At 32.7% G+C, this 27,665-nt stretch overlaps 1 protein-coding gene across 1 annotated transcript in view; it reads left to right on the top strand.

Annotated features, from left to right (window-relative positions):
• GMCL1 (germ cell-less 1, spermatogenesis associated) overlaps window positions 1–27,665 on the top strand; it is a 39,586-nt gene that overhangs the window by 6,416 nt on the left and 5,505 nt on the right. Inside the window, exons 3-13 of the mRNA XM_016161375.2 lie at window positions 1,889–1,985; window positions 3,065–3,162; window positions 5,313–5,425; window positions 6,031–6,096; window positions 7,791–7,875; window positions 9,472–9,562; window positions 13,229–13,366; window positions 18,710–18,779; window positions 20,147–20,222; window positions 24,043–24,188; window positions 26,377–26,464. Coding sequence (XP_016016861.1) covers window positions 1,889–1,985; window positions 3,065–3,162; window positions 5,313–5,425; window positions 6,031–6,096; window positions 7,791–7,875; window positions 9,472–9,562; window positions 13,229–13,366; window positions 18,710–18,779; window positions 20,147–20,222; window positions 24,043–24,188; window positions 26,377–26,464 — 1,068 coding nt within the window. The remainder of the gene's footprint in view (window positions 1–1,888; window positions 1,986–3,064; window positions 3,163–5,312; window positions 5,426–6,030; window positions 6,097–7,790; window positions 7,876–9,471; window positions 9,563–13,228; window positions 13,367–18,709; window positions 18,780–20,146; window positions 20,223–24,042; window positions 24,189–26,376; window positions 26,465–27,665) is intronic.

Consider the following 27,665-nt stretch of genomic DNA (forward strand, 5'->3'; position numbering starts at 1 on the left):
ACGTCCTCTCACCTTCTCCCCCCTCTGGTAACCACCATACTGTTGACTGTGTCATTGAGTAAAAAAACCTGTTTTAAGTCATGTTCTTATTGCATTTCACAGTAATCTTTTGCATGGACAGTTGTAGAGTCCTATCATCTGATAAAAAGTCTTATTTTATTAGAAATATGGCAAACATTATTAGTGAAAACTTAGTTTGTTCTAGAAAACAGACTGTGGATTTTCATGGCCATACTAGCCTAACAATACCTTTTTGTCATTACTCATTAAGGTGCTTATTTTGGTGCCTTCTGTTGACAAAAGAAAATAGTTACAGAAAAAAAATATTTAATATTAAAGTTAAGATTGCTGAATTTGTTTATTTTGTATATGATTTTTTTAAATTGGGTAAATTCATCTGAAATGTGGCTTTGTAGTTAAGGTTGAATGTGAATGGAAAGTTTTTAACACTTAACTCTTCCTTCTTTCCTGGAAAATGCAGTTATCTTAGAGACAACACCAAAAAAGTATATAGACTAAGTCATTTAGCTGATGTATCTATTTGATTTCTGTACTGAAAATATTATTATCTGCCAACCCATTTTAAAGATTCAAAATTTTCAAAATAAGAGGTAATGTTGCTCAAATGGCTCAGATACTTAATTCGTGGGTTTGTTTGTTTGTTTTCATCAAATCTATCTATTCTTTCTTTAAATCATTGTTCTAGGCACTGGGAATAGAACTGTGAACAATTCAGTTCTTATCCTGTGGAGCTTATATTTTCCCTCTCTTTTTCTTTATTTGACAATAATTACTGGTAAAACAGTATAGTTTACGATTTTTCCGTTGAAACATTTGAATGGAATTTTTCTCTAACATTTTAATCATACTGGTTTTTTTTTATTAATTTTTGGAACAGTTTTATTTCGTCTTAAAGAATATAACCTAGAATATCAGAATATTAGTCTCAATTTGAGGATACGAGCCATATCTTTCTTTTTTAATCTCAAAGCAGTTTTGTGAATTTAAGGCTGCGCATGCCCCTGTTAAGGCTATCCCTCTCAAGAGAAACTAGATTAATTATGGTGCAAGCCTTACGCTAAAATATAAGCCCCCTGAGGACAAAGCAATGTGTTTTGTTTACACTGTATTCACAGTGCCTTATATAGACTAAGTACTCAGTAAAATTTTTTAAATGAATTAGTTAATATTTGATCAATTCCAAAATAATTCTTAATTATGAGAGGTGCTATCTAGGAAGTAACTAAAGATTTCATCCATTCTGGTACCTTTCCAAGAATTCAGGTTCATTCTAGAATTTTTTGATTAGAGAAAACTAAACTTTTGATTTTCCCTAATTTCTTGGGGATCATCCCATTAGTGTTGGCTCTGGTCTGGTCTGGACCCTTTACAGCCACTGAGGTACAAGAAGGATTTAACAGTTTGATGGCTTTTAGTCTGTTCTCTTCCTCAGTACATTTTTATGTATTCACCTTGTGTGTTGTCATATGTTTATGAGAGATACTTAAATATATAACATAATTTCTAAGTTTGAACTTAGAATGTCATTGAGAAGGAAAACATATACATGTAATATACTCAGAAATTGTTTTAACTGAGTAAAAAGCTACTGAGGTTTAAATAGAATATAGAAATTCAGGTTTTATAGTGATATGAGACTTTGGTTTAGTTTTCATTAAATTAGTATTAAGCCGAAAATATTTTATATACCTAATGGTGTCCTTATCTCAGTCTCTTTTCTCCTATAGACATGTTTGGCAATTATTTTTTTCCTTAAATAATAGAATGGATTAGTTTTGATAGAATAGTTGGCTTAAATTTAGAAACGGGGAAATAATTTGGAAGACACAGAAAGTACTGGATAATTGTTGATTTTTTCTTTTTTAAGTCTGGCTACTTTTCTAGTATGTTCAGTGGTTCTTGGAAAGAATCCAGCATGAATATTATTGAACTGGAGATTCCTGACCAGAATATTGATGTAGAAGGTAACCACCACCATAATTATTGCTATTATGCAGAATCATAAAAACATAACCTTTTGTTCTTTTGGTAAAAAATAAACATTTTCTTCTAACCTCGTAAATTAGAAAAAGTTTCATTTAACCCCAAAGCGACAACATTACATTGATTTACTCCATAGCTCATCAGTTCTGTTCTACTTATCCCTCATCTTTTTAGTCATGTGGGTCATATCAATCCATTTACTTATATTTGTAAATATACCCGCCTGGGATATGGAGGATGTAGGGTGAAGGAAGGAAAAATATAACCATTTTAATTACATAGAAAAGCTGATAAATAATAATAATAGATCATTCCCTATATATGAAGACCTTTTCTGGGAACAATAGGATACAAATTATATAATCAGTGTTACTTAGTATAAGGGTTTTTAGTTGAGAAAGCTGAGGCCCAAAGGATTTAAGAGCTTATTTTAGTTTTCAGAGCAATTGAGCGAGCCCAGATTAGACTAGTTTTCCTAATTGCTTTTCCAGTGCTCCTTCTGCTCCCTCGTTGATAGCTCAACGGGAAGTACCCAGTGCTTACCACATAGGCAAAAAGACAAATTAAGAATATTAACAAAACAAACTGTGTGAGACATAGATGAGAGCAGCAGTGGAGTAAGGGATGGACAGGCTTAGAGAGCTGTGGTTGCTGGGTGAGAGTGTGGCATGGCCAGAACCATGCCCTATTCCGTACTCCCCAGTGGTAAAGCACTGAAAGCACCAGGGTTACGATTATCATTGTGTCTGTGTACTTAATGATTGGTCTACTTAGGGGTATCTTTATCAAAGTTTTTCCAAGGGTGCCTGAATTCTGACCACTAATGTCAAGATTAGCTGTAGAGGAATCCGGTTCAATTTGGTAAAATAAATGGAAATTTATAAAGTTATTATTAAATTAGCACCATTGGTCAGTAACCATTATTAACATTTTAATTAGTGAAAGTTCTCTTATCCTTTTAAGTACATACTCTCATATGTCTTAGTGGGTAAAGACAGTTATATTTATAGTACTCTTATAGATACCTTATTTCATTCTGCATGTGTCCTTTTGCTTTCAGCACTGCAGGTTGCATTTGGATCACTGTATCGAGATGATGTCTTAATAAAGCCCAGTCGAGTTATTGCCATTTTGGCAGCAGCTTGTATGCTACAGTTGGTAAGTATGCACATCAAAGAAAGGATCACAGCTGTATCTTTGTTACAAAGTACCTATTCTAAAAACAAAAATTAAGCTTAGCTTTTTAAAATAAAACTGAAATGTATAAATATGCCATTCGTGATGTCATTTAAAATGCTTAACCAAAAGCAAATTATTATGACTGAAGGGATCGTGATATACTGTGTAAGATGAAAGCAAACTATTTCTGTGCAGGTGTCTTAGAATAACTATAATGTGGAAAGAATTTACTTGTCTAAGTCCATTTACAGATTTCTATTCATTAATGATTTATCTTGACTTATGAAGTTAGGTGGCTTATAATTACTAATTCATTTAGGTCATAGGTTCAAAAAACATTGAGTGCCTACTATGTAAACTTTTTCTTAATTATGAAATAATTGTGTGTAAACCACATAAATGTATATAGTCTATTAGTAGAATGACAGATTTGTTCATTCAATAGAAGTGTATTGAGCAATGTGCCAAACTAGGCATAAAGATCCAAAAGTAAATTAAGATATAGTCCCCACCTTCAAGAAACTCACAGTATAATGAGTGTGAAGCAGGGGAAGGAGGGTTGATATGCAGACCCAAAGGTATAAAGTAAGACTTCCAATATTATAGGTATGATAATAAGCATCTTGTAGGATTTATGGGTGCACAAAGTGGTCACTTCCACCTTGCGATGTTAAAGAAGGAAGTAGTGTTTGAGGTTGAGTCTTGAAAACTGAAAATGTATTTCTTTTGCAAAGTAAGAAGAGAGAGGAAGGAAGAGCATTTCAGGCAATAAACTTTAAGATCCAGAGATGCGGAACTGGAGGATTAGAGAATGTGAGTGGAACATGGCTCCAGCATAGAATATAAGAAGGGTTGGAGAGGGGGAGGCAAAAGCCAGATCATGGAAGTTCTCTGTACTTTTTAAGAAGTTTAGACTTTATATAAGTACCTTCGGAAGATTTTAATCAGGGGAAAGACAAAGCTATGTTTTAGAAAGAATGCTTCAGGAACAATGTAAAGGATGGATTGGAGGAAAGATGAATATAAAACCTATTGCAATAGTCCAAGTAAGGGTGTAAATTAGGGTCGTAGCAATAAGAATGGAGAAGAAATTATATCATTGTATTAACCGTTACGCCAATAAACTTTAAAAAAATTAAAAATTAAAGAATGGAGAGGAGACTGTTGAATATCATAGAGGTTAGGCAGGAATAATCCACTGGACTTGGTGACAGACAAGAGGTTAATAGGAAAGAAGAGGAATCTAGAATAACTTCCAGGTAAGTTTAAAATCCTAATAGCGTCAACATATTATTTTGATCTTTAAAGAAGTTAATTAAGTTTCCTTTTATGTGGTATTTGTATACTGATTTATTTGAAGTATTAGTTAATAGCTTGCTAAATATACTTGGTTGTGGTCATTTGATTTTTAAAATGTTTTAATTCTTTCAGTACTTATTTCTACTAAGTATACCTTATTTTCTAACTAGTCTTTTTGGTTTTGTTCTAAATCCACTTTCTGCATTATCTTTATGACTTAACTATTTAACTTAATAATATACTTGCACTAATATATTTCAGAAATTCGAGCAAAAAGAGACAGTATGCTTTCCATATATTGAATAAAGTTAGTTATTTGAAATTTTCTGTAGAAGCCTTTTAGATTAAAATTTCAGTGTAAGTTGAAAACAATATATTTGATTTGGGCGCATCTCTTAGCTATTTATAAATGTTTTAAACTTTATAAACACTTTCTGATGATTGATAGTTTACTTGCCTAGCCCATCACATGGTCAACTGACTATGTAAAGAACTGCCAATACTGACAGAATGCTGCTTAAATTTGTAAAGGTCCCATGGAGGGGAAGAATAGAAAAGAAAGAGAATAACAATATTCATCTTTACCTTACTGCTTTTACCCTCTCCCTTTCATTTTCAATTCCAAGTATTTAGTTGATTACTTGAAGGATTTTTCTTTAGGTATTTTTACTGGACTTATGAAAAACTTAGGCTTGCTGCACTTAATGAGTTTTCTTTCTTTTCTTTTTCTTTTTTTTTTTTTTTTTACTTTTTAAAATGTAAAAGCACATATTCAGACCTAATTTTCCCCACATGAAATGGGCCTTTCCAGTGCTTATTTATATTTACAGGATGGTTTAATACAGCAGTGTGGTGAGACAATGAAGGAAACAATTAATGTGAAAACTGTATGTGGCTATTACACATCAGCAGGGACCTATGGATTAGATTCTGTAAAGAAAAAGTGAGTTATCCTTTTGTTTTTTCTCCCATCCCACTTTTGGGAATTTGGCTGCTTTGGTTTCTTAAGAGAATGTATAGGTATAAGAAAGAAGAAAATGGGGAGGAATAGAATTTTGTTATAAAAAATTCCCTTTTACATTTGGACTGATTAGTAAATTCCTCAAAAGTGTTGTCTTTATAAGTGACCATGGGTGAGTTATACATGCTTGTAAAAACTATGGTTACTCTTTACAGTAGGTTTTCTATTCTTTCAAGTAACAGGCATAATAGACGTCATATCAGTACAACTACTGACAATCTTTTTAACACTTGAAAAATTGCAGTACTATTTTCAGATTATAAAGAAGGTAACAGAAGTATGTAAAGCCTTTAATAAACCATTTAACACAAGCTTGAAATGAAGTTTTCTTAATTAGAAATGCTCTTATTAATACAAAGGGAATAGTCTCTTAATAACTGCTGACAAAAATACTAAATTTTCAACCGTTAAAAAAAATTGAGCATGTCCTAGCAAGACTAATATTGTTTTTATTTCAACTGTAAGTCTTACTTAATAAATCATAAATACATGATGTATAATGTAATAGTTCCCTGTTTTAATTTCAGGTGCCTTGAATGGCTTCTAAACAATTTGATGACTCACCAGAATGTTGAACTTTTTAAAGAACTCAGGTATTTGAATTTTAAATAACTTTATAATTAATCATTCTGAAATATGTAAGATTTTTGTATAAAACAATATATTACTTATGAAAAAGTGAACAATTTAAGGAAAGGTATCTTAACTGCATCCATGAACTGAAGAAATGCTACACAAATTTCTTTGTTGTAAATGATATATATTATGTTGACTGACCAATTTTAATAGAAAAATTCATTGCTGCTATAAAATTAAAGTCTCAACTGTTACCTCACTTTTTTGCTGGGCTTTTAGAGAAGAATCTAACAGTTTATCATCATTGAAAAGTTAAGTTTGAGGAAATTGTAAACTTTTTGATAAGCCTCCTAAAATTACATTTACAATTAGGTTGGCCTTTTGAATTAAGTCTGCTTACTATTCCATCCTTCCTTCCTTCTGTGAATACTTCCAGAATTCTACTATGCATAAAGGTACTCTGTTAGAGGCTCTGAAGGATTCAGAGATGGTTATGTCATGATCTCTGCCCTAAAGGAGCTTATGTGTAGTAATGGGGGAATGTGAGAAATATGGGTGGGGATGATCTTTTAGAGGCCAGTTGGCTTTACAGTTATTTTCAGACTTGCATTTCCTTGACAGTGGTGCTTCTGAGACAAGGGTACTGTCCCTAGTAGGATGTGACTTTCTGATGGAAATATACAAGACCAGAGACTAAACATTGCATAGCTTATACTGATTAGGGGGTGGGGAGGAGGCATTGGGAAACACAGGAGAGAGTTAACCACTTTTATGTTTAAATACCCTATGGAGTAGAGAAAATACAGATTTCTTTGAACGCTCAAGACAAAACTCAAGAATTAGTAAATATTTTCATGGCTAGACCACCTCCTGGATTCCTAGATTGTATCCTTTTCTCTGCCCTTAAAAGGTACTTTGGTAGAAAAGGTTGAGAAGCATTATTCCACGAAAAATCGTCACTAGCGAAGTCACAGTGTAAACAAAGCTTTGCATTATATTTGGTTTGAAAATCATTAGAAACACTCATTTTTTTTCTTTTATAATCTCATTGAGCCTTTTCAAAAGGAGGATAAATTGTAGTGGTTATTTTAAAGACTCAGATGCTCTGCTGGCTTTTTCTGACATGAAGGAAAGAGAAACAAAGAAAAAAACAACTGGTGATATCATTTCTACTCTAAATTTATCCTAAAACATATTTCTTGATCTTATCTACTCTAAATTTATCCTAATATTTCTTGAATTTACTCTCTTTAACAATAATAAAAACATATTTTATGACTAAACAATTCTCTTAAGCCTAGAGTTTAAAGGTTACTTTGAAGATACAGCTGTTTCAATAAATTTTGACATGTATTTTTTTAAAAAACCATTGAATGGAGAGGAAGGAAAAAGGAAGGCTGCCCCTTTATCAGAGCATACTAAAAGTTATCTTATTTTGAGACCTCGTTTTAACTTGATTAATTAGCAGATCAAAGCTTTTTGTTTTCCTATCAGTGCAAAAAAAAAAAAAAAGACCCTTCACAGCACACTATCTGAATGATCCTTGTGTTCAGATTGTTTTCTGAGATTCTTTGTCTTGGGAGAAAAGATTGATGTAATTTTTAATTCCACATTTTCTTTTGATAAGAAAGACAAAAGTTTTCAGTTCCACTAGGCTCTTTCAGTCTATGCATGAAGATAAACTCACTACCTTTCATTTTATCTTTTCTAGTATAAATGTCATGAAACAGCTCATTGGTTCTTCTAATTTATTTGTGATGCAAGTGGAGATGGATGTATACACAGCTCTTAAAAAGGTATTGATCAAAAACTGGAAACAACTGAGGTTCAATGATAAGGGAATGGTTACAAATGTAAGAAAAGTAAAAGGAAATATGCCACATGTTAAAAAATCTTTATGTTTAGGGATTCAGTATCATGATGAGTGATTTTAATTTTGTTCTTTATACTTTTCTATCTTAGAAATGCATTTCTTTTTTTTCCCCAGATATTTTTTTTTCAAAAACAAACATGTTATTGTTTTGTTACTTACATAATCAGAAATGTTAAATATTTTACAGTTGACTCTTGAACAACTTGGGGTTAGGCGTGCTGAAACCAACCCCCTCCATACACACAGCCAAAAATTTGACTCCCTAATAGCATAAATAATAGATTAACATATATTCTGTATGTTATATGTATTCTGTACTCTTAAAGTAAGCTAGAGAAAACATGTTATGGAGAAAATCATAAGGAAAATTCATTTACAGTATTTATTGAAAAAAAATCATGTATAAGTGGAGCTGCACGGTTCAAATCTGTGTTGTACAAAGGTCAGTTGTATATGATTTTCAGAAATGTTTTCAAAGTAGAGCTTTAGTTGAATTAATGATTGATGAAATTTTCACACATACTTTTTCTAGAAAATGTTGAAATTTTTCTTTTCAGAGACCTTATTTATACTTTAGGTATATGTTTCAAGTCATCCTTTGGAAAGGTTTCAACATCGTAAATGTAATTTTATTTTCACAATTCCCTGAAGAGACAAATTGGCTATTCTTTTTTTGTCACTCTTTTAACTTTATTATTATTCTGTAGATACTAAGAATTCTTAAAATTACTAAGTCACAGATGAGGCAGAACCTGGGTATTAGGAGTCCTGATCCATTGCTTTTCCCACTGCATAATTTTGTCTTTACTCTTTTGTCTCTGGCATGGAGTCTGCATTTAACACAGTTGTGAATTCTGGGAAGCCTAGTTATGTCATTATGGTTGTTTGTTGTTATGGTAGGATGAGATTCTTTTACTATTTTTCTTCAAGGGAGTTTAGTAACTGGGTTATCTAATCATCAAAGGAGTGGTAGACAGCTCATTACTATCTTTGAGCCACTGGTAGCATTCATTCTTTCCTGTTTCCTGTTTATGCCAGTAATGATAAATGCTTAGTGTATGCCAAGCACTATTCACAGTTATGTTACACATATTAATTCTTTTAATGTCCTATGAGGCGGACAAGTTATTATTTCTTACTTTTATAATCTCACATAATGTATAGTGAAATTGAGTTAACTGGTAAGTAGAATAAATGTAAAATAATATAAAATTGCTAATGTAATATATATTAAATCTCTACCTTTTTAATCATGTAACTACGGTGTGTTTGAGGCTGTACATACTTTCAAAGATTAGTTTATTCTTTATCACATACTTACCTAGTTTTTATCTTTGGACAATGATTAATACTATGGTTAATTTAAATCTTATAAGCATATCATATAATAATTCTACTTCTTTCACTTGCTTGTAATGAAAACTAATTTTTGAAGTATGTTTTAAGGTGGAAGCAGTTTGGAAATGTAAAAATATAATATGATGAAATCTTGTAATTTTTAATTTACTTTTTAACCTAGTGGATGTTCCTTCAACTTGTGCCTTCTTGGAATGGATCTTTAAAACAGCTTTTAACTGAAACAGATGTCTGGTTTTCTAAGAGGAGAAAAGGTATGCCTGAAATATTTATTGAGAACTTGTTTTCTTTTGTTTTTTTTCCATTTAAATTTATTAAAACCAGGCTCTGACTTATTTATTATAGACCTAGAGAATTTTAGAGCTGGAGAGGACCTTATTAATTATCTAATTCAGTCTCTCATTTACACTGAGAAAATTGAGTCTGGATAAGAAAAATGCCTTGCTTAGTATTACTTGAATTACTATTCTTGGAACTAACACCATATTTTTATTCCCCAAACTATTGTTTTTCCCATTTTATCACCAACAGATGTCGGTGATTACATTTGTCTGTTGTTTGACCACATTGAATTTTCCCTAACAGATTAAACCCTGTGTTTCAGGCAACAGTTCTTAACATGGTGGGGGGCTTATGGACAGGCTTCAGTGTGTCACTGACCCCTAAAATTAGATGCAAAATTTTGTATGTCTATGTGTGTTGTATTTGGCTGGGAAGCAGAGGGAAGCTTCCATACTATTCATGAAATTCCCAGGGGAGACTGAGCTAAAATTGGTTAAGATCAACTACTAAAAGTTCTTATCTTGACACAGGTGGAACATGCAATACACTTAATTTTTTACTTTGCCAGAACAGATACAGAAAAAAACTTTTAATAGCCTTTGAGTTCAAGGAAATGGATAAATCATAATCCTTAGTTCATGATTTTCTTAGTTTACTGTAATTTTTGGTCTATGCATGGTCACCATTTGTATTTTTAATATGTTGAACCTCCAGAAATTAATCTTTGAGTACTAGAACATTAATAACTTCAGTCTTCTCATGTAGTTCTTTACTGTGTCCTCTGACTTAACCAGTGTCTTGAATTTTGTGTTTATTATTCCCTTGTTTAAAAAATAATACTGTTATTGCATTATTCAAGTATGTCTTAATATACATAATATAGTGCTATGCTGATAAATTGGCTCTCTGAAAAAATACTCCCTGATTTGTAGCCGTTTTTAAATTTCCATTTTACAAATTCTCCCAATGTGGCTGATTTCAGGCTACTAACATGACATCACTGAATACAGAGTTGGGAAGAAATGCATACCATCAGTTCCTATGAGCCAGTACAAGCCAGCTCCAGCATACCCCTGGACAATATATCATTTTGTTTTAGTTGCTATCGAACTATTTTCTTATTGTGGTCTTGATTTTTATTTCCTTAAGACAAAAGACATTGAACAGCTCTTATGTATGTTTATTGGCCATATGTTTACTCTTCTATGAAATGTTTGTTAGGTCATTTTCCTATTTTAATATTGTATTTGTCCTTTCTTAATTTGTAGCCATTCTTTATTTATTCTTGATAACCAGTCCTTTGTCATAAATATATATTGCACTTATTTTCCAGTTTGTAGGTTATCTTTTTACTTTTTTAAAGGTGTCTTAATGAATAGAAGTTTTTAATTTAGTGCTCTTCATGTCTTGTTTAAATAAATTTTGTAGAAATATTTTACATAGTGAGATTTCCTAGCCTAGAGCCAAATAAATTATTTTTCTATCAAGCTTATGAATCAAACATGTGTAAAGGACTATACCAATAAAATCTAACTTGATTTACTTAAAGAACAAATTGCTAAACATATCTTAAATTACGCTTTAGTGTTACATTATGGTAATTAAAAAGAGGTGAGAGAAATTAGAGATCAGACGAGAAATTTTAAGCAGAGGGAGAAAGTTAAAATTGAAAGAGAAAGAGAGGATGGAGATGCTAAAAAGACAAAAGGACTCGATAGAAAAGTAGATGTTGGGTGAATGTTCACATAAACTTATGCTTATTTGAATTCCAGATGGATTAACCACAGCAATCCATCAAGAGAGAAATTTTTCTGTAGCCTAAGTGGCAGAAACCAGAATAAGAAACTGTGGTCCACTTTTGGTTTTCTCACTCTAAGCTGTCCACCCCAGCCTCAGTAGTGTAAAAGTATACAATTCAAGATAACTTTTCAGGAAGACATTTTTTTTTTTTTCATAAAGCAAAATATATGTCTAATGCTCTTCTTTTTCAGTGGGGAGTTTTGAGGTTATTTTACACAATTTTATATTATAAAAGTGATGAATCCTTAGAAATAGGACAGAAAAATCACTGTGGTCCCCTCACCTAATATATTTTGGTATATTTCTCTTAGGTTTTTTTATTTGACTTTTCAGATATATATGGGTCAGGACTATAAGAAACAATAGAAACTTAGAAACTTTTTTTATGAAGTTACATGTAGAGATTGCTGTTAAATTTGGCAGGTAAAATTAATATGACCACATTTTAGCCAGCTAGAATCTTTAAAACATATATTCTTTAATTCCATGAATTCTTACAGAAGTAAATGAAGCAATATCTTCTATGCCCTTGAAGGGTTTCATGGAGTAATTTCCAAATTTCTGAGACAATATATAATTAGATTTTTATAACTTGTTTATATAATGGAGCACCTATAAGAACATAATGGTATTCTTAGTACACCCCATGACATTGGCACATTTAATTCATCTTATAAACCAGAACTCACATTATCATTTTTAAAAAGACAAGACAGGTAAATCCAAGTTACATACCTGTTACATGAGTAAGCAAAGTTAACTATTTTAAAAATGTGTTTACTGCTTTCTTGTTTGCTTTTTTTGACTAGGTAGGTACCAAAGGAATACAAAAAAATGTTTGGGATAAAAATTTGAAAATTGTGAAAATTCTTTTTATTAATTTGTCTTTTTGTAATTTTCAGAAAGAAATTATTTTAATGGGCAACACATCCTTTCTGGTTCACAGCAAGTCTGTGTTCCATGTGAAACATAGTTTGAGACATAATAGTCTACAACAGCAACTTTCAACATTTTTTTCCTATCCTTAATAGCAACAGGGCTGAGTATGCTTCCATAGGTAGACCTTGTTCAATAGGAAACAGACAAGGGCTTATACATGAGGCTCTGTTTGATAGCAGTAACTAGATATTTCCTTCTCACTCATTAAAAACACATTGGAATGCAACTGAGAGTAACTATTTTTATAAATAACTTTAAATGCTTCCTAAAAGGAAAAACTTTGTATACTTCTCAAACTTGAATTATTTTAATAATAAATACTACTGATATGTCACAAACTCATGGATACAATGTCTTTGTATCTTATTTTGTATTTTAATAAAGAATTGATAAATTAACTAGTGTTTATCAGCTAAGGCATAGGTTAGAAGAATCCAAAGAGACATTTTATGTCCTGGGTATCTTGCAAAGACCCTTGAGTGAGGTATTTGGGCTCTAGAGTTCCACTGGAGTGTTTAGTGCCTTGGAAAGGGGATTCTGGAGACTCACCATAATCCTATCATTCTTAAGCATTTGTTTCCTTCCTTCCTGCACTGTAAGCTCCAGACCTCAGCAGGGTATATAACTGAATTGTACCAAGGGTCTACTTAGGACCAAAGTTCCTAAATAGAATTTCCTGGGGCTTCTTCCTAAAACTCCTAAAATTTTTATCCACACACCAGAGATTTGAAAATCATTGAAATCTTTGAAACTAGTTTACTTGTTTTCTAATAGATGAGTGTGTGTGTGTGTGTGTGTGTGTGTGTGTGTGTGTGTCCACCCATAAAAATATTTAAGAATAAAATAAATTAATAGATTTAAAAAGAATAGCTATTTCATTTAAACTGTCTTTTTTATAGATTTTGAAGGTATGACCTTCCTTGAAACTGAGCAAGGAAAACCATTTGCATCGGTGTTCAGACAATTAAGGTTACAGTATATTATCAGTGATTTGGCCTCTGCAAGAATTATTGAACAGGATTCTCTGGTACCTTCAGGTAAGAGAACATGACGAAATTAAGATTTTAAGTAATCTCTTTCTGATTGTAATAGTAATATATGTCATAGAAAAGGATAATAAATAGAAATTATCCTTAATCCCAAGAAAGTATATATTTTTATATCAAAGCTGAATCATATTATATAGGTAATTTTCTGTGTTCATATTTTATATTTTGGGTATTTTCCCATATCATTAAATACTCTCCACAATATTTAAATGGCTTATAGTTTTCTGTAATATAGGTGTTCTTTGATTTGATTAACCAGTACATATTTTGGACCAGACTTTTAAAAATGACTTTTATATAGTATTATTTAAAGGTTATAACTTTTTTCTATTAATATTTCTTAAATTTTCTTCTCTTTTTTTTCTTATTCTAGTCTTAAACTTTATGTCAAAGCAAATGTAGTATCTTTGCTAATTATAATTTAAATTTTTGAAACAGTTACTGATTTAATTTTCTAAGGTAAATCTGTAGTGCTTATATAAGATTCAATTTAGTATTACATATGCATATAAGAAATATAAAATAGAATTTCTCTTTGAAGATTTATTTGTATATTTGTAAACATTAGTAATTAAACATAGATTTGTTTGAAAAGTTGTATTATTTTGACACTTATGTTTTTAATATAGCTCTGTGTTTATAGATTTAAGTCATTCTTATAGTCCATATACTTATTTAGAAAGGTATTGAATGGAAAGTAAACCTAGAGTTAATACTTCTGGTATATTTGAAAGTAAAGCATTTTTATAAAATTCTAGCAGGTTTCTGGACACTTTCTGTTAATTTTGTATAAATCATTTTAAAATAATTTTTTCTCAATTACAGTTGACATACAATATTATATTCATTTCAGGTAACCTAGTGATTAGACATGTATTTAACTTAGTAGTGATCATCCCTATAAATCTAGTACCCATCTAATACTATACAGAGCATTCTACAATTTTTATATTGGTGCCACCACCAATCCACATTTCAACACCAAGCTTGTACCTTGAGACTCCTTATACCACTTTAACTTGGTCACTTATCTTTTTCATTCACTTCAGCAATTATATCAAACCTCTGCCACTCTGTTCGAGCTTCCTATCCATTCACTTCACTGTCAGTGTGGAAACTCTCCTTCTGCTTTTTACATAAATTCGAGGTAATCAGGCAATAATTGGTTCAAATTCGTAGTCCTTCTCACCTTTCTGTTCTTCCTCTCCTATCCCAGCAGTTAAGGATGCTCCTTACCTGTTCAAACCAACCTCCTACTGTGTTCATAATCTTAGCGCTTTCCTGTTTGTTCTGGAATCTTACTTTGTCATTTAGTCTGTATCTTGAATCTTTTCCCCACCTATTATCCTTCAGCTTATAAAACATGGGCATCTCTTTTATTAAAAAACAAAACACCCTCCCTTGACCCTGAGTCCCGCATGACAGCCACTGTTCTTTCTCTTATTAGCCATCTTCTTCAGAGTAATCTACAGATGCTCTGTCTCCTTACCTTAGTCATTTCTCAGCTCACTGAAATCCGTCTTTTGCCTTTGCTATTTCACTGAAACTTTCTAGCAAAAGTTATGGTTGTCCTTTTTGCAAAATCCAGTGACCTCATTTTAGTCTTATTTTAACTTCTGTAGCATTTTTATCATGGTTCGTCAGTTTTTTCTTTTAACTTCTCTACTGTACTACCTTCATTTAGAAATGCTATACTTTCCTGGTCCTTTTTCTACCTCTCTATTCCTTCTCTTTTTCTTTTATAAACTTCTCTTACTTTACTCACCTCTTAACTTACTGAGGGTGCACTTAGCCCATTGATCTTTTTCATTCAATATAGTGTCCCAGAGTGATCTCCTTCATTCATATGATTTATTAAAAGATTCCAGTTTTGACCTCTCCCCCGAGTTTCATACTCAGATATCTAACTACTGGCTAGCCATCTACAAATTGCTTCAGATCATCTGTTAAAAAGAGTGCTTATCTTTTCCTTCCAGCCCAAATCCTTGCCGTCTTTTTTCTTTCCTTTCCTATATCAGTTATCAACATCATTAATAACCTAGCTTCACAAAAAGGGGAGAATCCTAGAAGTCATCCTATATTCCTCCTAAACGCTCCACATCCATTCACTGGTCCTGTAGATTTCTTTTATGGATAATTCTCAAAATTACCTCCTTACCTTGCCTACTACCACTTCCTTGTTTAAGACATTGTCATTTCTTGCTAGATTACTGTATCACAGAATGTTATCTGTGTCCTTATTGGACTCCAGGGGCCATAGGTTTTTCATCTTTTCCCTTCCAATACAAGTAGTACTTGACAAGTTGTAGACACTCTGTTTATGTGAATTAAAATTTTTTTCTAAAACATATTAACTTACATATGGCCTAATAGTGCATTTACTCTATCTGATAAGTTTGGGTTATAGCTCCTAACCAAAGAACTTTAAAGGGAGGGGGGCAAGTAAACCAATATGTATAGGTTCTAAAGTATCCCAGGTAATATGCCAGATTATTCATTTAACATTTATTATGTAAGATAATCTTTGAAATTTATCAAGACAGTTGTCCTCATTTTACAGATGAAATGAAGTATAACTGTCCTGTTATACAGCCAGTGAGAATCATCTTACTGGTTACTTAGAAGAATTCCACTGTTTTATTCTCTTCAAGTTTGTATATCCAGTTGTAAAAATTTGACCAATAACTTTGATTCAGTTTGAAAATTTTGATTAAATAACTTTGAATCACCATTCTTTTGAGTATACTTAAATTTTTGGCTTTTGATAACAAAGTAATGAAGTAGATATATTGTCTCTTATTTTGTATCGTGGATAAGAAAATGGGTATCGCAACTTTTTATATTAGAAATTACCGTTATGGGAATAATGGGGAAACCTAATGCTTAATATATTAGTAAGTTAAAAAGATAATTGTTAAAGCAGTATGTGTTTTGTGAAGATAAATTGCTTTAAATGAAAAGGTATATAAATCCATGTAATTAATTTTATTCAGAAAATACCTTTGAATTACTCAGTGCTCAGTAAATTTGTCATCTTTTGGAACTAGAGTTTTAGGTTATACAAGAGTATCTTTGAACCAGCCTTCTCCATAATTTTAACTAATACTTTATACCTAGATGCTCTGTAGAAAATATTATATATCTACATAGGAATTTTTTATTATGTAAACTTTTTGCCCTTTGCCTTCATGATATATATCTGACTTACATGTTTCATGTAATAGTTCAACTTTTAGGCTGTTTTTTGTTAAAAGCTTTATTGGTTGTAAGAAGATTTTCGTCTTCGTATATACCTGAAAATACACTTTTTCTTTCACTTAAACAATAAAATGTTGAGAAAGGTAGGAGTGTATCTTTTTGTTTGTTTTTTCAAGTTTGCAAATCTAAGACATTAATTTTAAAATGATATCCTTTGGAGCCTCCCTTCCTCATATCCTTTGTATAAGACGAGAAACTATCTAAATAAAATCATTCTGACTTATTCTGTTGCGAAAATACTGTGATTACATTCAAAACTGCTATAGACTAGGTCTACAGCTGCTAATCATGGCATCATCAAATTCCACCTTCATGTGCCTATTCTCAGTTTTTGTTTTGGATTTTGGTCTAATGAAGTTTACAATAAATGCTTAAACTTGTTTTCACTGACTGGAAGTTTCTTGATGGCACCTTTATAGAGTCTTTCCACTGAAAACTAACTCCGCCAAAAAGGATTCTGGCAAACTCTGCCTAGTGCATCTGCTTTTTGGAGTTAGGACTACATATAATCATCTTAAAAACTCTGTATAAATGAACTGGTTTCACTTATTTTCATCCCATGTTTTTTAAGCTCATTTTAGCAGGGATTCTTCTCTACCTCACCTCTCCCACCACCGCCCCAGCCCATGTATTAGCAGTCACCATTGCATTTGAACTAGTGTTCTGTTGACTTACTTTTGGGCTGCTGCTATTGAATGACTTACTGGTGACCAGAAAGATTTCTAGTACCTTTTTACGGTTTTAGATTAAGGCCTATGTTTTAACTTGTTAAAATGCTTTTGGTTTTAAAGGAGATTATTCAAAGGTTGTTGGAATTTAAATTTTAAAACATTTTCATGGGATATATCTTGCATGATATTGGAGACTATATATGTGTAGCCCTTTCATTCAAATCACGAAAAGCCATATTGTCTCTAGATCAGTGAATATCAAACTGCAAGCATAATCATTAGTGAGATGAGAAACCATTTTAATGGGAAAGAGTCAGCTTTTTAAAAAAAAATAAAAGATAGGAGAACAGAATTTAAAAATCTGAATGCATTGCAAATAAGATACACAATACATGTGTATGTATACTGAGTCACATAAACTTTTCTAGTAGTCTTTACCTAGTGAGGACAAATTGTGGCCTAGATATTTGGCAGTTATTCCTTTTAATAGTGAGAATATTTCTGGGGGCAAAGAATCAGTCAAAGTGTATTTATAGAGAGTTTTGAGAAAAGATACCAAAAAGTCCACGGAAGTCATCTTTATACCTTATAGAGACTTATGAAGTGAAAATCCAGATTTTAATCACACTGGGGTTTCTCTCTTCCTTTAGGTAGAGATTGAGAACATAAAAAATGGAAAAACTATCCTTTCGATTGGGAATAAATGAAAGCAGAAAAACAAATGTGGTACTAAGCTGATTCTACTTGTATTTTTTAAGTGTTTTTATCTAAAATAATTAAAATTTCAGCTTACACAGACTTGGGGAAATTATGCTTCTTATTAAAGGAAAATATCTATAGTTATAATTTTTATTCCATTTAGAATAATTTAAAGTAGAATCTTTTTTTTATTAATAGTTATCTGAATCTAATTTGCCAGATTTGTTGAGTGTGCATGATTCATCTGATAATTTAGAGGTGGTTAATGTCCCACTAATTAGTTATTATTTTTAAATAATTTCATAAAAGAACAATCTACTACTTTTCTGTTAAAAGTTTTGTAAAAATGAAATATTGCTTTAGGTATGTTTCTCACAAATGAAAATTAAGAGAATTATGAAAAATGAAACTTAAATGCAAGAATACACTTTCAACTAAAGATTTAAATTCTAATTTAAATGTACATAACCTAAGTAGAATCTATCCCAAGGCAAAGAAGGATAACATTTACCACTTTAAAAATAATTAAGCCATATTGTTATAGCATATTTATAAAATTTAAACTACCAACTTAATTTATTGCTATTTTAAACTTGAATTTAGAAATATTAATGTGTCAACTTATTAAAAGTTTTAAATCCTTTATGGTCTTCCTTGTTTCTTTTTATTATTCCTATTATAGTTATTTATTTCTACATTTTAGAATGGCTGTCCTCTGTGTATAAACAGCAGTGGCTTGCTATGCTCCGGGCAGAACAAGACAGTGAGGTGGGGTGAGTATGTTACATCATACCATCATTATTCATTAGGGGGGAAAAAAAACCTTTGCTATGAATTTTTACATTCACTATATTGAAAAATCAGTAACAATATTGAAAAATCAAGAGCTGCTAAAGTTGAGAAAAGATCATGTAATCAGCCTTAATTCTTATATTTCTATAACATCAATCTTGTAAATATTTATTTTTCTGATCAGTTAGTATAATGGAATGTTTGAATTGTTATTCGCTATATAAGGGAAATTGATTATTTCATATACTTTGTTTCACCTGGTTTTCTTTCACCATACTGAACTATTACTACTTGGAATAACACTTTCATAAAACATGATTTTCATATTATGTGTAGGTAGAGCTAATTTTCTTATTTGTGGTAATATCGTCAAATTCTGATTAATAGGTTTTTTTGAAGACTTTTAAATCTAAAATGATTTAACATTGTCTGGTTACAGATGCATTCCTCAAAAGCATATGACCCCCTATAAAATGTTTATGTACTTTCTTCATTTTAAGGGAAGAATATTGTCTGTTCTTTCAATGTATAGTGCTTTGCAGCTTCCAGAAGTACTTCCACATTTATTACTTGGTCTTTGTACTCGCTCTTTGGTATAGGCAGAGTTTAGAGATAATCCATCTGTGAGTATATAGAAGAGGCCTTAAGAAGTTTAATTTTTTTGCCCTGATCTCTTTTAACTTCCTAAAATAATGGCCTAGTCATGTTTATTCCAAAAACTTTAATAAGGAAAGTGTTACATAGACTCATAATGATTATGAGATTTTTCAGGGTTCTATTACTTTATAATTTATATCCTATCTTTTTCCAAATCTATTCACAACATACTTATTGTGCGTAAATATGGTAAGATTGTTGAAACAAAAAATAAATCAAAAACTAAAAAATAAAAGTTAATTATTTAATAGAATTCACATTTGAAACAATTTGTAATGTTCGAAATACCTTATAAGTCATCCTACTTTTGTATATTCAGTTTTTTAATGTTTGATGTTCTTAATTTTTTAAGATTTTTCTCATCTGTATCCTTATGGAGTTTAATATAGTCTAACCTAAGAGACTGAACTAGAATAAGTGGGTTTCTTGCCCTCAGAGGAATGCAATCATATTTCCCCTAATGAAGTGCTCTATCCACAGATATTGAACATCCGCACTCCTGCAGGGCTGCTAACGTGAGGACTAGGTTTCATCAATGCATTCTTATTTTTATCTATACCACAAAAAGTTTATTTTAAAATAAACTTTTAAAATAAAATAAGCATGTTTTTCTGTTCTTTTTAACTCAATTCTTTTTCAATTAATAGTTTCCTGTTTTCTATGAGATTTGATGTTTTATGCTTATTTCTAGGCCTCAGGAAATCAATAAAGAAGAACTGGAAGGAAATAGCATGAGGTGTGGTAGAAAACTTGCCAAAGATGGTGAAGTAAGTATGGGCTGTGACTCTTAACATTCTCATACAAATTGTACTGTTGGTGTAAAATACACTTTCAGTTACAGTCATGACAACTGTCATACCTCTCAGAAGAGCTTTTTTGATAAGTTTCTGTAGCATGACCTCTGGACAAGGAGATACATATTCACTGGTGAGAAGATGATAGCTCAGCAATCCAGAAATTAAGAAATTATATGGGAGCTGTTACATAGTCTTAAAAGTGATTCTTTCTATTTTACAATTACCCTAAGTCTCAAAGAGATTCAAACCCTGCGATTGCTACCCACATTAAAAATTAGGTTTTTCATTGCCACCCAATATAAATGTATATAATATCTAAGTGAAACAAAACCATTACAAATCATTACATACTGCTGCTGTATCCAAAGATTCTATTTTCTGTTTCATTTTTTTAAAAAGCTGATTGTGACTCATTAAATTGATTTTACAACCCACTAATGGGACGTGAACTATATTTTTAAAAACTCTAGTCTAATTATACTTTTCATCTTTAAAAAATTTTAGCCTAATTTAGATAACCATTTGGTTATTTTTTTCCCAAATTTTATTTCATTTTAACTTCTTAATTTTTAAAAGTTATTTTATGTTTGCATTCATAATTATAACAAGTGTTCAGAACATAAAAAAGAAGTAATGTATTTTTTCCTTCATCCTCCTTGTTGCTCTTTCCAGACGTTTGAACCACAGCTCCTTCAAAGCACATACTTCTATTACACCACTCATTACCCTTACTGTGGCCATCATTCACTGGGCTCACTGTCTTCTCAAGACTCTTGTTATCAGTCTTGGTGATTTCAGTATCTCTATTCCCTGACCTCCCCTCCCCTCCCCTTTGATCTTGTGCTCCACTCTACCTCAGGCACCCATTTCCTGTGAGCTTATCCTCAAGTTTTGTATTAGTAATTAATACCCCTCCTTCAAAATCTCTATTATTTCAGGCATACTATTTTCAGACTTTACCTATTTTTCTTACAGCACTCTCCATCTAGGACCTGAATGCAACAGTTTAACTCCTCTGGGATGTACAGTACATTGTTCTTACTACCTTTTCCCATCACCCTCTCACCACATCCCTACTTCTTTCTTTACCTGACATATTCTATGTTCCATTTTAAAATTGGTCCCTGGCTTATACTCTTAACTTCCCTTTTTCCCTTTTTACTCTGTCAAACTTACCTGGCCAAACCCAAATTCTATGTTAAATCCAAATTTTCTATGCACTCCATGCCTGCTTCCAAAAAGATAAATGTGACTGAACAAAAACACCATAGCCCAGCAGGTTTCACTTGAATGTTTGTAACTATAAACTTTAAGCAGGTCTTAAATGTTGCATGGTGATCCTCCTACATTTCTCTAGTGAATTTATCCTCCCACTCTTTGAGTAACTCATACCTTCTCAAAAGGGCAATGCTACCACCCTCATTCTTATCTGATGGCCTTGCTTCTTTCTTCATTTAGAAAATAAAAGCAGTTGAAAGAGAATCTGTACATCTTCCCACCAATGATTCTACCAGTCTACCTGCATCTGTTAGCTATGCTTTTCCTCTTATTAGAATGGATGAACTGCCTACTTCCCCTCTAGTCCATCTTCTCCTGGACTCCATCCCTTCTCACCTGTTCAAAAGCTTTGTTCCTACAGTTATGCCCTCACTCTCCTGTATCATCAGTTTGTGTCTTCTACAGAATCATTCTCATTTAGCATATAACATGCTGCAGCATCACTCATCTTAAACCATACCCTAACCCCACATTCCCCTCTGGCTACTACTACATTTCTGCACCCCTTTGAAGCAAATATCACTGAAAAAGTTACCTATATTTGTTGTCTGTACTTCCCTGTTTTCCGATGCTCTCATGAATCTACTCCAGTTCATTTACTCCAATAAACTCCAGTGAAATTGCTGTGCCATTGTCACCAGTGATTTCCACATTGCCAAATCAAGGAGTTTTTAGCCTTCAGAAAGCTCTTAGCAACATTACACATCTGTTCACTCACTCCTTCTTGGAGATAGTCTCCATTTGACTTCCAAGATAGCAAACTCTGCGAGTTTTCTCTCTTCTTCATTGGCTGCTCCTTTTAAGTCTATGCTAGATCTTTCCCTTCTTTCTCAACAAATGTTGGTGTGAATGAAGGCTCAGTACTTGGACTTCGTCCTTTCTGTGCTCACTCCTAAATGATCTCATCTAGTCCCATGATTTCACATTGATGACTCCTAACTCCAGATTCATATATACAACTAGTTAATCGAAGTCTTTCTTAGAATCCAAATAGCATCTCAAATATAAAAGTCCCAAGCCAAACTTTTTGATTTTCATCCCCAAGCTTCCTCCTCCTCAAATATTCTCCAACCCATAAATGCCTCTTCTGTTCATTTATTGCATTAGCTTCAGACTTTGGATTCTTCTTTCTTTCATAACCACACCTGGTGTCCATAAGCAGTCCCTCCAAGCTGTACCTTCAAAATATATTCTTCACATATCTACCACTACTACTGAAGTCAAGCAAGCCACTTTATCTCTTGCCTGTGCTGTTATAGTAGACTCATAACTGTTCTCCCTATTTTTACTCTTGCTCATCTACATTCTGTTCCACACAACAGCCAAAGACAAATACAAGTTAGATCATGTCACTTCTTTCCCTAAATCTTTCTGTTAGCTTCTTACCACACTTAGAAGAAATCCAAATTTTTCCTAACTGTGGACTGTTAGGCCCTACATTTTCTGGCCTCTGATGGACAATCTGAACTCATATCCAGCTCTGTCACCACCCGGTTATTTCCCAAGTCACATAGCCCTTCTTGCTCTTACTCAGCTATGCCAAGCACATTTTTACCTCCAGAGCTCTGTCTGGCTGCTCTCTTTTTCTAAGTCACTCTTTCCTCAGATAGCTACCTGATCTACATCTTAGCTGACTCAGGATTCTACTCACCTAGCATCTCCTTAGACTTTCCCTGACCACCTGTCTGATCTATCAGGCTCTGCAACTGCAAACTTCCCTCCTCTACCCTGTAACCTCCTTCCTGGCATTCTATTCGTTCCCTTCCATTCCATTCTGTGTGTTATTCATCTACACTTTTCACACAAACATATATACATATTAAAATATACATTTTACTAGGGCAGAAACATATTTACTGTTATTTTTTCAATGCCTAAAGCATTGAAAAATGCTCTAGTAAATATCAGTGAACTGTTGAATTAATGTTGTAATTCAGAGTATCAGCCAAACACTTGAAGCCCTAACTTTACTTCACTGTACCACAACATCTTTATGGGCTCTCACATAGAATAAGCAAACTTGTGAACCTCATAATGGTATTTAAAATAACCAAGTTGTATATCTGTTTATTAGTTACTTAAGGTATTTTAGAGTATTTTTAAAGCAAGGTAAATTTTAATGGGTTCTTATTACCGCCATCTAGTTTCCTAGTCCTCTGAGTTATACCTACTTAGAATTACAGTGAAAAGCTGTATTATTTTTGATAGAATTACAGTGTGGATATATAATGAAACATATCATGAAGAGGCAATATTGGAAAGGTACCTTAAGGAATAATGATCATAAAGGCTGCTTTTCTGGCTTTGGTATGTACTATATCTTTGTGGTAAACCTTTATATATATTTACAGATATATTCTGTATGGTAAGCCTTAAGGGAAAGGCACTGACAAAAAGTAGGGACCCATGAAAGAGAAATATTTGGAATGAGTTAAAAAAAGAAAAGACATTTTGAATTTTGACTTGCTAACATGGTAAACTTAAGTAAATCTTTCTCTTTTGTATTTCTTAGTACTGCTGGCGGTGGACAGGTTTTAACTTCGGCTTTGATCTGCTTGTAACTTATACCAATCGATACATCATTTTCAAACGCAATACACTGAATCAGCCATGTAGTGGATCTGTCAGCTTACAACCTCGAAGGAGCATAGCATTTAGGTAAGTTGAGTTTTGCCACCCTACTCCTCTAACTCCAGAAGAAATATAGAAATGAAATAAAACCTTGATAATTTATGCCAACAATAGTAGAACTTTGGTAAGATATAATATATATGAACATGCAAGGAAATGATAAGGCTCTATTCCTATATAATATGTTAATAATCAAAATCATAAGGTCTAGATCTAGTATGTCAGGGAGAAAGAGCAGGCTGGAATAAGAATGATAAAGGATTGATACTGGGCTTGAAGCTATTGCCTTGTGGGGTAGCTCCATAGTGTAGTGGTTAGCGCATCTGCTTTACACACAGAAGGTCCTGGGTTCACACCTCAGGTGGAGCCATGGACCATACCCTGGGTGTTCCAGGCCCTGGGTCCACCCAGGGGTGCCAGGCCCCAGGGGCACCTGGCCCTGGAGGCATGACGTGAGCATGTGGGAGGAGACACCCCGCCTTCAGAGATCCAGTTCTTAAGAGGAAACAGCAACATCCATAGGTCAGGGGTTGAAGTTGCGGGGGACGCGGGGTGGAATTAAAGAGGGGAAAAAAAATGCTATTGCCTTGCTGCTATTCTTAGCAAATGAAAGGTCCAAACTGGAACTATAGCAAGGTATTTTTCCAGGAAAACATGTCTGGTATTATCTTTCACTTTGTATAGGATTTACTATGTCCAAGTTTGCCTGATAGTTGGTAATATTTTTCTGGAGAGGATGCTGACAAATTGAAAAATAGCTTAATGAACAGATGTTTTTGGTCACATATTTATATTTACCTTACACAATATACAAAAATTAACTCAAAATGGATCAAAGACTTAAACATAATAACTAAAACAATAAAATAACTCTTGGAAGAAAATATAGGGGAAAAGTTTCTTGACGTTGGATTTGGCAGTGATTTCTACAATAAGACACCAGAGCATAAGCAACAAAAGAAAAAGATAAATTAGATTTCATCAAAATTAAAAACTGTGTATCAAAGGACATTATCAGCAGAGTAAAAGGGCAACTCATGGAATGGGAGAAAATATTTGCTAACCATATATCTGATAAGGAATTAATATCCAGAATGTGTAGAAAACTCCTAAAACTCCACAACAAAAAAACAACCATCCAGATTCAAAAATGTGCAAAGGACTTAATTAAACATTTCTCTATAGAAGATATACAGATGGCTAAGAAGCACCTGAGAAAGGTGTTCAATATCACTAATCATTGGGGAAATGCAAATCAAAACCACAGTGAGATACCACATCACACCCATTAGCATGGCTGTTATCAAAACCAGGTATTGGTGAGGATGTAGAGAAATTGGACCCCTGTGCATTGCTGGTGGTAATATAAAATGGGGCATCTTCTGTGAAAAATGGTATGGCATTTCCTCAAAAACTAAACATAGAATTACCATGTAATCCAGCAATTCTTCTGGGTATTTACCCAAAAGAACTGAAAGCAAGAACTTGAACAGATATTTGTACAGTCATTTTTATAACAGCATTATTTACAACAGCAAAAAGTAGAAGCAACCCAAGTGTCCATTGACAGATGAACAAATAAACAAAATGTGTTGTATGTCTACAATGGAATGTTATTCAGCCTTAAAATGGAAGGAAATCCTGACACATGCTATTTAGCATGAACCTTGAGGACATTATGATAAGTGAAATAAGCCAGTCTCAAAAAAAAAAAAAAAATACTGTATGATTCCACTAATATGAGATACCTAGAGTAGACAGGTTCATAGAAACAGATAAAAAGTATGGTGCTTGTCAGGGGCTAAGCTAAGGGGATATGAGGAATTCATGTTTACTGAATACAGTTTCAGATGTGGCAGATGAAAAAGTTCTGGAGATGGATGGTGGTGATAGTTGCAGAACAATGATACATTTAATGCCAAGAACTGTACACTTAAAAATGGTTAAAATGGTAAATTTTATGTATTACCACAATAAAAAAAGGAATATTTGTAAATTACTTTAATATCTTAGGTATGTATAATAGCACAAGCTTGTAAATCTAAATAGAATCAGTTTATAGTTGAAAAGACTTTATTCTTATCAAACAAAAAACATAAAGAATATGGAAGAAAAAAATTAATATTAAGGTGAGGGAGGGCTTATTTAAATCTGTGGTTAAAAAATCATGTGTTTATTTTTTTATTGGTGTGTATGTGGTTTTTTTTAATTCTAGATTACGTTTGGCCTCTTTTGATAGTAGTGGAAAACTAATATGTAGTAGAACAACTGGCTATCAAATACTTACACTTGAAAAGGATCAGGTATGTTTGCTTTCTTTTGTTTCATTATAGTATTTGTCTTTTGAATCTTCTTTTCTTAATTAGAATTAAAATTCTTAAGTAGAATTAACATTTGATTTAAAGATTGGTTTGAAAGTTTTTTTGAAGGTAAAGATGGAGGTAGCATGTTCATTCACCTCTGTGTAATTTATTCCATTCTGCTAGAAGTGTAGATAAAAAAGGAAAACACGATTTGATTTGAGGGGCAGAGAAAAACTTATAATAGGAAAAAGCAGACACCTTGAAGACAATCCAGTATGTCTCCATAACTGGTGAATATTAAGAGAACATTATCTGCTAGCACAGTAAGTTTCTGAAAGGGCAGACATCTGTAATATTCTCATATTCTCTCTAAACCCATGTTTCTTCATATTTCACATGCATGTAGAAGTTTTAAAATGTCATGATGAGAAAGTAAACCATTTTCAAAAAATTAAGATGAGAGTCGTTAAAATATCAATGAACGTTAGGTCTATTAAAACTAACCACCATTCCAAAGGACATATTGATTTATTAAAAGGTTCAGAGCCTATAGTTCACATAAATTATTAGAAATTAGTAATTTTCCTTAGACTGAAGAGACTCTCATAGAACAGCAGAATTTAGCATTACGAGGAACGCTGTAAGTGATAGTTCTAGCCTCACATACTCTGTATGAGAACTACTTTAGCTGCATTCTTATAGTCGGTCCTTCGACCATTGTTGGAACTCTGGTAACAGAGAACTGACTCTCTCACATCGTAGGTAGTATTTGAGAAAGTAGATATATAATAAGAAAGTTCAAATCTGCCTCTATTGGAATTTTTTCTTGGTCCCTATTGTGCCCTCTGGAGCTGCATGGAAAATGGCTATCATTTCCCTCTACCTGGAACTTCATAAAAAACTATTGTCATGGCTCAAAGCAGCCAGAGACTTAAAAAGCACTAGGCTAGGATAATATTGTATTCTAAGTGTTCCTTGATATGTCGTTCATTCAGCAAACATTTGTGTCCGTCCTGCATGATAGTTTCTATACTAGCAGTAGAGGAAATAAAGAGGAACCATGATAGAGATGAGCTCAGAATATTGTGTAACAGCAAGGAAGAAGTCTTTAACCCTTATTATGGGGTTGGGAGCAGATATGGTTATTGGTGGAGGAGAAGGGAAGACAGCTCAGGGAAAAATTCCTCTTCTGGAAAAGTTG

Source organism: Rousettus aegyptiacus, unplaced genomic scaffold (assembly GCF_014176215.1).
Source record: "Rousettus aegyptiacus isolate mRouAeg1 unplaced genomic scaffold, mRouAeg1.p scaffold_m13_p_7, whole genome shotgun sequence".
NCBI classification, from domain to species: domain Eukaryota; kingdom Metazoa; phylum Chordata; class Mammalia; order Chiroptera; family Pteropodidae; genus Rousettus; species Rousettus aegyptiacus.